This window comes from Tinamus guttatus, unplaced genomic scaffold (genome assembly GCF_059628265.1).
Source record: "Tinamus guttatus ecotype Peru unplaced genomic scaffold, ASM5962826v1 Tinamus_guttatus_pri_ptg000089l, whole genome shotgun sequence".
In the NCBI taxonomy this organism is placed as follows: domain Eukaryota; kingdom Metazoa; phylum Chordata; class Aves; order Tinamiformes; family Tinamidae; genus Tinamus; species Tinamus guttatus.
In genome coordinates, this window is record NW_028288623.1 from 1,017,329 (window position 1) to 1,028,445 (window position 11,117).

General features: G+C 35.8%; 1 protein-coding gene across 2 annotated transcripts in view; it reads left to right on the plus strand.

Moving 5' to 3' along the window:
• RBM25 (RNA binding motif protein 25) overlaps positions 1 to 8,818 on the plus strand; it is a 29,351-nt gene extending 20,533 nt beyond the window's left edge. For both annotated transcript variants that reach the window (XM_088520441.1, XM_088520442.1), the window contains 9 exons: positions 221 to 443; positions 779 to 868; positions 1,744 to 1,817; positions 2,409 to 2,559; positions 2,922 to 3,246; positions 4,213 to 4,487; positions 4,917 to 5,015; positions 6,282 to 6,329; positions 7,318 to 8,818. In XM_088520441.1, the coding sequence (XP_088376567.1) occupies positions 221 to 443; positions 779 to 868; positions 1,744 to 1,817; positions 2,409 to 2,559; positions 2,922 to 3,246; positions 4,213 to 4,487; positions 4,917 to 5,015; positions 6,282 to 6,329; positions 7,318 to 7,410 (1,378 nt within the window). In that variant the 3' untranslated portion in view covers positions 7,411 to 8,818. The remainder of the gene's footprint in view (positions 1 to 220; positions 444 to 778; positions 869 to 1,743; positions 1,818 to 2,408; positions 2,560 to 2,921; positions 3,247 to 4,212; positions 4,488 to 4,916; positions 5,016 to 6,281; positions 6,330 to 7,317) is intronic.
• The last annotated feature ends 2,299 nt before the right edge of the window (positions 8,819 to 11,117 follow it).

Sequence of the window (11,117 nt, forward strand, 5' to 3'; positions counted from 1 at the left end):
TCTGTGGACATCCCTTCTTAATGATCAGAGTGCTCAAACAACTACAAACTTGAATGTATTTGAAGTGTTGATTTATGACAATTGATGTGTTGGCTAACCATTTTGTACAATTGCACAAGGGAAATAACTTGTAAAATATTACAAATAGTGCATTAATCCATTCCGTGTGTGAGTGGAGATGAAGCTGAATACTTAAATTTGGAATTTTTCTGTTCTTTAGAGAGAAAAGCAGAGACAGAGAAAGGGAACGAGAGCGAGAACGGGAAAGGGAACGAGAGCGGGAACGAGAAAGGGAACGAGAGCGAGAACGGGAGAGAGAACGAGAACGGGAACGAGAACGAGAAAAGGATAAGAAGAGAGATCGAGAAGAAGATGAAGAAGATGCCTACGAGCGCCGAAAGCTAGAGAGAAAACTTCGGGAAAAAGAAGCTGCGTACCAAGAGGTAATCTTTTTTTTTTCCTTAAAGGGGTTCCCGAGAGGAAAATATTACTTCTCACAGGTGATAAAGACTCTTTTAGTGTAAGAGTGTAAGGTACAAAACCATTTATTCTCCCTTTTTTTTTCCTAAATACATTTTTAATCCTGTGATTGTACCAGTTGGGACACAGTACCTAAATCTCAGAAGAACATTAGATTTCTAATTCCAAGGTTTAAAATTATAAACAGCTTGCTAACTTCAGTGAAGTGTTTTTCTAAACAGTAATCTAAATCATTCTGTATACTGTAGCTGTTTTTAATGTTTTTGAAATTGTTGTATTTATTTTTCTTCTGTTACAGCGTCTTAAAAACTGGGAAATCAGAGAACGGAAGAAAAGTCGAGAATATGAAAAAGAGGCTGAAAGGGAGGAAGAAAGAAGAAGAGAAATGGTAAGGCTTTCCTTTTTCTTTGTCTTAGATTGGAGCATTCTGTTGCTTTCTTTATAGTTAGTGATAGGGCTCTGATTTGGCATAGCTGCATATGCGTTTGTGCAGACTTGAGTTAATAGACTTCTAACAGATAATGTCTGATTAGAAGTTGAAGTACTACTGAGAGTCTGGAAAACACAATTTAGCAGTGCGGGTCTTGCAGAGGCAAAAGAAAGAGTCACACAGCTACAAAATACCATGTTTTTGATCATCATGTTTTACTATGTCTGTGACCTATATTTCTGTCAGATGTTTAGCAAAATCTTTGTTCTATTCTATGCAGATTAGGGCAGACTTCTGCTTACAAGCTGCTCATGTGCCTGCATCTCATGTAATATCTATGCACTGAGTAAATTTCTGTCAAATTTACTACCTGTGAAGTTATCAATTATTGAAATAATGCTCGAGAATTGTCTGAAATGTTACCTTTGGAAGACGGAGACTTCTGTGATCTCATAGTTTTGTCTTAAAGCTTTAAAGCAGCTTTTGAATGATGGCGATGCTCATCCTCTTTGAGACAGAAAAGAGAAGCAAAAAAGCTATTAAAAACCTTTCGAAATGTTAACAACGGAATAACACTCTGCAAGCCAGAGAGATTATACCAGTAGATGTAACAGATGTACTATATGCTATAGAACATACAATATCAAATTGACAGATTCTAAGAAGATTTATGTCATTTCGAAGTCTTTCAGTTTTTCTGGCTGAAAAAAATCTGTGCTTTTAGTTTAAAGCTTAGTATATATTAAACTAATTTGCTAGTAGAGCTTATAAGTTAAAATTATCAGAAAGACAAATATCATTTTGCAGCATTACTTATGCCTCGATTCTTGCAGGCAAAAGAAGCCAAACGGTTAAAAGAATTCTTAGAAGATTATGATGATGACAGAGATGATCCAAAGTACTACAGGTACGTCTTCAGTTGATCCCTGGTAAGAAACTTGTCATTGTGTGTTTTGTCAAAATTGTTGGATTTATGGTCACAGTTTTATGGAGTTACCATTTGTGAGATTGCTTTGATGTAGGGGTTGTATAACTAAATTCTTTCTTAGCCACTGGGTAAGTGGCAGAGGGGAAAGGGAAACTTACTGCAACTTACTGATGCTTAGTAGTAGCTGCTGCTTCCTATTGCTTAGCTCGAGTCAGAGCAAAGGACTGTCTTATTTCAAAATAAGGGGGATTGCAGGGGAAGGAGTAAAAGTATAGGAATGACTAAAATTAGAATCAAACTAATTTATCATAATAGGTCGTTTCAAGAACCAATTGAGGAAATCAGCAGTCATATTCTGTACATCTGTTTGATAGGATGCAATGAATACTGTATAGTTGCATAGGGAACTGGTATCCTAAATTCTTATGTTACAAAAAACAGAGGACTCTATCTGCTCTTGTGGATTTTATTTTTATTGAATGAGAGATGCGTTTGTACTGGATGTTTCTTGCTTTGTCATACGTGTTTCTAACTGGAATGCTCTTTAAGTGTAAATTCTGTCTCTGGTAGGGGTAGTGCTCTTCAGAAGAGGCTACGAGACAGGGAGAAAGAGATGGAAGCAGACGAACGGGACAGGAAAAGGGAAAAGGAAGAATTGGAAGAAATTCGGCAGCGCCTCCTGGCAGAAGGACACCCAGATCCAGATGCAGAACTCCAGAGAGTAAGTAGCTGTTGGTCTGATCTAAAAAAAAAAATAAAGAAAATGGTAGTCCTTTGGCATTACAGTGATACTGAGCAAAAATAAAATCTGATTTAATGATATTTTTAAGGGGTAAGGCCAGTAAGAACAATGGAAACAGAACAAAAATCTCCTTTCCAGATCTATTTTCGTATGGCATTTAAAAAAAAAACATTAGATTTGAATTAATGACAGTAGTTGTATGTATTTGTCTAGTTGGACATGGACTTATTAAGGAAAAGGAGGATCTTTAGGTTCTCTCAAGTAGTTCTATTTTTAAGAAAGCTTTTTTCTTTCTTTCTCTTTTTTTTTTTTTTTTTATTTTTCTGATTGTTTCATTGAAGATGGAGCAGGAGGCTGAAAGGCGCAGGCAGCCGCAAATCAAGCAAGAGCCAGAGTCTGAGGAAGAAGAGGAGGAAAAGCAGGAAAAAGAGGAAAAAAGAGAAGAGCCAGAGGAAGAGGAGGAGGAGCCTGAGCAAAAGCCCTGTCTTAAACCAACTTTAAGACCCATCAGTTCTGCCCCATCTGTTTCTTCTGCTAGTGGAAATGCAACCCCTAACACACCTGGTGATGAATCTCCATGTGGCATTATCATTCCTCATGAAAATTCACCTGATCAACAGCAGCCAGAGGAGCATCGGCCTAAAATAGGACTTAGCCTCAAATTGGGCAAGTTTTCATTTTATTTTAATGTTCTGTGTTCGGAATGAAAAAAGTCAAGCTGAGTAGCCAGTGAGTTTTCCAAATTTATGGTATTTTTGAGCTATTCGTTACCTAGATGCTTGTGTATTTTTGTTTTTAAGGTATGTGAACTCCCAAAATCTGGAGGAGTGAAAGGGAAGGGAGCTTGGGCATGCATAGGGATTAACTTTTAAGAGTGAACTGGAATTAGTTATTGCCACTACTTTTTCACTTTAATAGAGCTCTAAATACTTCTTAAAAGCCATTGTTACTTTTTAGTAATGTAAGCATATTTTAGATTTAAACCCCTAAATAGTTTTCATATATTTATTCAAAAAGATCTTTTTTAAATTAAGAAAACTGAAAAAGAGATTTCCCTACCCCTCCCTACCTTGGAGTAGCACAACCAATCACAGAACTGCAAATGGAGCATGAGTCTGGAGTTCCTTAGCATGTTAGAAATTGTCTAGAAGTTTTTAAAAAAGAAAGAAAAAGTATTGTGAGCAGCAGAACTAAATTAATTGTCCTCTAGAAGGCTTGTGCATTCTTTTTGATTGAATTATACCAATGACAGTTTGAGCTGACCTGTATTAGATCTTGAGTGAAGACAGCCTATCTCATATGAGGTTATCAGATTAAATCTCTGTCTTTCATAGTGTTTTAATTCTGTGTTCTGTGTTTACTATGAGACGAACTCATGCTGTAATTCCCCCCCTCAGTGAGCATGCTAGTTGGCTTCAGGATAAAGAAAAAAAAGACCTTATTTTTCATTAATTTTGAAAAAAGCTCAGCTGAGATTATGATCTCTGCCTCTTTTGCTGTTTGTAATGAATTTTGAGAGCCTAAAATGTCGGTACTAGACATTCAACATGTAATCCAATCTTTCTTGAGTCTGCAAAAAGCAGTAGTTTCAGATGTAGCTTTATGAATTTGTTATTCTGTTTCGGTTTGTAGGTGCTTGCAATAGCCCTAACCAGCCCAACGCTGTAAAAAGGAAAAAGCTCGCTGTGGATAGTGTTTTCAATAAATTTGATGATGAAGACAGTGATGATGTGCCCCGGAAAAGGAAACTTGTCCCCTTGGATTATGGAGATGAAGATAAAAGCAATCTCAAAGGCAGTGTCAATACAGAAGAAAAACGAAAACATATTAAGAGTCTTATTGAGAAGATTCCCACAGCAAAACCTGAGCTCTTTGCTTATCCTCTTGACTGGTCGATTGTGGATTCAGTAAGTTGCTTTGTTTTAATCATTCTCAAAAAAGCCTATCTTTTCTGAACAAGCCTCAGAACTGAATAAAGAGCAAAGACACCAGAATGGATTAGAGCAGCAGTGTCAAATGGAATTGAATACCATTACTGTATTTTTTCCAAGTACAATTTTTATTCAGCAAAAACAAGTCATATTTCAGAAGTCCTGCCGTAAGTTGTCTAACAACATCATGGAAGGGGAAAAGAATCCTCTGAAAACATATTTGAATGACTTTCAAATTTAGCAAAAACGATTATTATCACTGACTTACCTTGCAGTTGCTATTGAGACATATTTTTCACTAAGTAGTTGTTTGCGTCTTATAACTGTCTCTTCCTATTATCTTCCTAGCTCTCCTTTCAAACCAACAAAGATTATGAAAAATAAGAGTTTTTTTTCCTCTTTCAGACATTAATGGAACGTCGAATCAGGCCATGGATCAACAAGAAAATAATAGAATATATTGGTGAAGAAGAAGCTACGCTAGTTGACTTTGTTTGTTCTAAGGTTAATATATATAATTTTAAGTCTGGTTTTTGCTCCCAATTTAAGCAGCAACAATGACTGCAGTGTCTGTGTTTGAAGGCAGTATGTTATCTTCTCTGTCATTCATGGTATTGTTCAACATACTTGGAACTAATCTGTACCCAAAGATTTACAAGTTATATGTGCATGCCAGATACTCTGTTATCTGTTAGATAAATCTATCGGCTTATTGAAATAAGCAGTTATCAAAACAGCTGTTACAGTGATAGGATCATCGTTAGGTTTCAGAGCTAATATCTCATTAGCCATTCCTATTTCTAACAAAAATAGGATATATATATAAATTGGGGTGGAGAGAAGAGTGCCAATATTTTCCTTTTACATTATTTCTAGATTAGATGGATCAATTTGGAAAGCTTTTTTAGTTAATATTGTTGCTTTATTGGCAAACAATACTGAGATTTTAAATTCTGCATTTAAAGTCACTCTGAGGCCTCAAGTCTCTATTTTTGCCATTGGGTGACTTTTAAAAATTAAACTCTGCATAGCTTCTTCCATCAAATTGCAACTAAAAAGCTAATAAATTGTTCAAATCAGTATAGCTTTAACTGCTCCAGAAGTAGAGGGTTTCAAAAACTCATTTTGGCTTTAGTGGTACTTAACGCTCATCGTGACTTGACTCAGTCCTTGTTATTGCTACTCTGAGAGGCAGACCAGACGACAGTTTTGTGGGTGCAGGTGGCTAACACAAAGCAGAAGTTTAATATTTGCCAAGTTGTAAATTATTACAAAAAAAAAAAAGCCTCTAGTCTTAGACTACTTGGTTCTGAAATAAAGCATTTAAATACTTTAAATGTCAGATGGAAAATTCATTTAAGAGTGATATAGGGACAGCATCTCTCTGGTCCAAGTTTTGACTTGCCTTCTTGCCTTGAGAGCTGGCTGTTGAAGGAAGGGATGCTCCTTCCTTAAATTGGGAAAGCCCAATCGGAGACGCAGGAATAGTCAGCAGAATTCCTGTTGAATCTCTGGGGTTTGCTGGAAGTTGTTTCTTGGCGATAAGCTGCAACACTTGCACTGCAATGGAAGTTGATATAGTTTAAAAATATTTTTGCCCTGGCCTTTTCTGTGAACTAATGATTTGGAAATAAATGTTTTGTATATGCTAAAATCATATTAAATGTGCAAAGCATTTAAAATCATTGAAAAACAACAGTCTAGTTCTTTTTAAGGATATTTTTGTGGTTTGCCTTCAGTTTGCAAACTAAAAACATTTGTTTCTTTCAGGTTATGGCTCATAGCTCACCACAGAGCATACTGGATGATGTTGCCATGGTAAGCAGGAATTGTATAACTTAACATACTTCATATTACACTGATGCTAACTGTGAATTTTGTGAAATAGTTGGAGTGCATTTCACATTCATATAACATGCATACTCTGTAGGTAGATGTGAAAACAGCTTGATTAAGTTATCCAAGCACTTGGATGGCTTTGCAGTTAAGGTATCTACGTAGAAAATAACAATTGATTTTCAGGAAGTCTCAGTGTTCAGAAAAGAACATTGGAAGATTCTGCCCTTAGCAGGAGAGAGGAGTCAGCCATCGTAGTTCTATAACAGAAATTTGAATGCTTCTCCCTTCCTATTCTTGTAACTATTTTTTTTTTTTACTATATATAATTATAGTTTTAGTAGGTCTCTCCCTAAGTAACGAACAAAAGCTGATCTTCTCCAGAAGTCTGCAAAGGCTCTTGCATTTTGCCTGATGATGGGAAGGGTGAACTCTCTGAAATCTTTTGTTTCTCCTTGATTTTGTTCACTGAAAAGTGGATAGGAGCTGTTTGTTCTCTTCGCTCTAAAAACTCAGAGCCATCACTTTGGTAGGAGCTAAATTCATAACAGGAGTTAGTAGGTGGTTCTTGGTCTGACTAGTAGGTGACCTGGGGATCTTTCTGGGAGATGATGTGCATGCTAAAAGCTTACATGTGTTCAAAAGAAGCATGAATAATTTCAAGAAAGGGTTTATCAGTATCCAAGGAGATCCCCAAGCTGAATACAGGTTGACGCTAGGAAAGAGTTAAGGAAAAACATCTTATGTATTTGTCCTGTTCTTATATTCTTCCCAAGCCTCCTCTTGCTGCTATTTTTGGAGACCAAGGTAGTGGTATTTCTGTCCCATAATGCTTACTGCTACTGCTATCCTCCCTACACATTTAGTCATCTTTCTTTTGACCACAGCTGATAAACTTTCTGCTGTGACTGGAATTAGTCTTCATAACCAAAACATCATCATAACCTAAAAAAATGTGCATTTCTTACAGGTACTGGATGAAGAAGCTGAAGTTTTCATAGTCAAAATGTGGAGGTTGTTGATATATGAAACAGAAGCCAAGAAGATTGGTCTAGTGAAATAAAGCACGCTCCTTGTTCCTAGGGTTCCATTTCAATTTTTTCCCCATCATTCAAGGACTTTGAAATTTCTCTGTTCTCAGAGACTTGAGACCTGTATTTTTTTATGTAGAAAATGTGAAATTTTTGTCCTCTGCCCTGAGGCCTCCTTTGCCCTTCTTGGTTATAGTTATCTTAATCCTGCATTGGTTCTCTTTATAATTCACCAGGTACAATTACTGGTATGTTTTATAAGCTGCAGCTACTGTACACGCTCTCTGGTAATCTTGTTATGCTATTCTGATTCTGTAAATATTAAAAAGTTGCCCGTTTTGCAAAACATTTGCACTTAATGTGGAACTATGTCAGCTACAGACAAATAATTTTACTGCTAACTTATCAGCCTTTTTTTGGGTTGTCCTCCCTCTGTTTAAGAAGTAACAAAAATACGTTTAAAAACAAGTGGCTTGAGCTGCTTTACACAAGAGTCTTCTGTGATGTTGTTGGTCACCTTTTCTGACTCTGGAAAAAGAGTTTCCGTAGACTTTTTATCCTGGCTTGAACCAACAGGAGTCTCGGTACTTTGCTTATTTAGAATTACTAATGAAGCTGGAAATGAAGCCTGTCCTGCAGAGGCTTTGCTTCTTTCTTAGAAAGTGCAAATTGCGGAAGGCTTTTTATTCTTTGCTCAGTTAGAATAAGAGCAGGACTTCAACAAGCACTTTTTAATGTGCTTTTTTTATTTAACTTAGGATATGTTCTGAACAATTTCATTTTAGCCCTTTCTTGTTTATCCCTATTGTTTCCAAGATAACCAGATTTTATTTTCTATTTTTATTTTTTTTATAATTTAGAAAACGTACCTGTTTGGAAAGGTTAAAGAATGTAACTGAACAACAGCAGTTGACAAAGCTGAAGTCTTGTTTTAATGTGTACTGTTGAACCAGCCCTGACTCTTGTTTTCTTCAATTGTACTGTAAGCAGACTCATGCCCAAGAGAAGAGGGTAATACTTTCCTGCCTCGTCTGTATGAGTTTTTATAAATAGGCTGATGTAATATAAATGATGAGATGTACTGTACACTGCATTTTTTATCTCATACCCAGGTAAGAAGTCAAATTAATGATGTACTATGAGCTGTTTCGATTGCAGGATGACTGTGTTCCAGGGAGCAAACTGTCTCAAAACATTTTTAATTTTTAAACACAATTCTTAATAGAAAACAAATTAAGTAAAGCTGTTCCAGTATCTCTATATTGTATTTAACTGAAGGATACAGGTTGACCTGTTCAGAAAACGTAACTGTGACCTTGAGTTACTAGTTCTTTGTATCTGGAGAGGACACTTGAAAACACTGTTCTTAACAAATGGGATCGTGTAAAGGTTCCACTGTGTAAATATTTCAGATATTAAAAATGTATATATTTGATTTAAGGGCTGACTTTTTTGGAGTTTTGTGCAGCATGTGATTTTTATTTAACTTTTCTGAATCAAGAACTAAAATATTCATAAGTAGGTGTTGAGATTTTTAATATACAGACATATTTTGTTATTCTAAGCTACCTCCTGATTTACATTAGGTCACTAAAGCCTGCCAATACAGATGTGTTCTTAATGTGTTCTTTTATATCCCTGTAATACCAAACATGGCAAACTGTTCTTTTTTAAAAAAAACTTAAGTGTAATGCTCGGGTGTTATTTTAAATTGTGCTTGACATTGCATGAAGCTGTTTTGTTTCACACACTTACATGTGGCAACCTTCCTCTTCTTGGGTTTTGTTTTTTTTCGTGCAACTTGATGTACCCTAAGAAATTATGTCCCCATTCTCCCCTATGCAATTTTGCATTGCCATTAACAGAAATATTTCAAGTTCTAAAGGATTTCAAAAGCTCATTCCAGGTTTGTAGAAAAATGTAGAAAAGAGTGAACTTTGTGTGCTTTTTGTTTTGCTAATGCAGCATTCCAGCTTCATCATTCATATTTAAACAAGGAAAAGGCAACAGAGGCCTTGTAATGCTAATAATGTCCTTGTTTAGATTCTTCAGTGAAAGACCAAGTTGTGAAATTTCAGCTATATTTTTTGCCCTACATTAAAGCTGTATATTAATCTACTATATTATTAATGAATTAGACATAAGCTTGTATTCTTGCTTTCCTAAGGAGACTGAAGGAAGAATGAGGGTCATCGAGGTGACAAAGATGTGTAAAATTTTAACAGGAGTGTTTAAATATCCAGGTAAATAAGTAATCAGTACCTAGGAGGAGTTGCGGCATATTAAAAACTGATTTTGTGGAAGATGAAATTTTCAGTTGTGGTCGAAATAGGAAGGAACACTCAATATAGTATGTGGCTTCTGCAAGTGCTTTAACAAATTTTGTTCTTCCAGAACACAAGACTGGTTTAAGTAGTAACTTCTGGGGTTTTCTGTTACTCTAACTAATGTTGTTATTTCTCACTTGTAATAAAATATGGTTATGGTGTATGATGCTGAGGATAGGGCACAATTCTAAATATTGCATAATACCAAAAGTAACTAAAAAGTAGGAAAATCTTTTAAAAACAGTTTCAAATTACCACATTTTAGTATCTGAAAATGTGAAAGTGTGGACATGTTTAATACTAGTAGCGTGCCACCTCTACAGAACGTAACATGATGCACAGATTAACAATACTGAGAACACTATGGATTAGCTAACTATATATATTGTCACTGAGTATTAAGTGCAGTATGCCATAACATGACTTACTTCATGACAGGAATGAAATACTTTAAACGTAAGTGCTTAGAGAGGAAAAAATATCAATGTTTATGTTAAGGCTTTACATCTTAACTTGTTAGAAAGCTTGTACAACTGCCCTTGTTCTCCTGATAATACCTCCATACCACTGCCATGTTATTCAGATTATGCAACTATATAATATAAATTGTCTTTGAGGTATCACTTATTCATTTTCACAAGGCATACTAAATTAAGTGAATTGGAAACCACGAGCAGGTAAGGAACTTTGTAAAGAACGTCATACTTTATTACTGTTGAGTTAATTTGATCACACAAGACTTTTTTCCTTCCTTGTAATATTTAGCATGATTACATAATCAGATAGTGCTAATAAATTTTGTTTTCCTTCCTACTGTTCATTTTTAAATAGAAGCCTGCCTTAAAAAGCAAGCGGTCATTTGGCTAGATGACTGCTACTCTAAATGCAGGTGCGACAGAGGAGGAAACACAAACCGGGAATTTGGTTCCTTACTGAATTCCCGTCTCTCAAGTCTAAATGGATCTGGGACACCATGAACTTTTCTTGTAAGCAAGGGAATGGACTGCTGTGTTTCAAGTGGCTTTTTGTTTGCTAGGAGATACATTTAACACTATTTGTTCTTTATTAGTGATGCTGCTTTGGAAATACAAGTATTTCTTGACCATAGTATGCTATGGTAAAAGCTCAGAGCCTTATTTATCACACCATATTCTGGAGATGGTTCCTGCTCAGAAAGTGCACTGCCTTTGTGTGGTGTGCTACCCTGAGCTCTAGTTCCTGTATCACAGGAAGGAAAACCCAAAGCTGTGAAATAGCTTTGGCCTAGGAGAATTTGGAATTAATATTTTAGGGATGAAGAATATGCTTCTCTTCATATGTTAAAAATCCTTTGGTAACTTAGTATAGCTGTAAACAGCTTTGCTGTGAGTGGCATAGTCATTAATTACAATTTACACCTAGGGGGAAAAGTC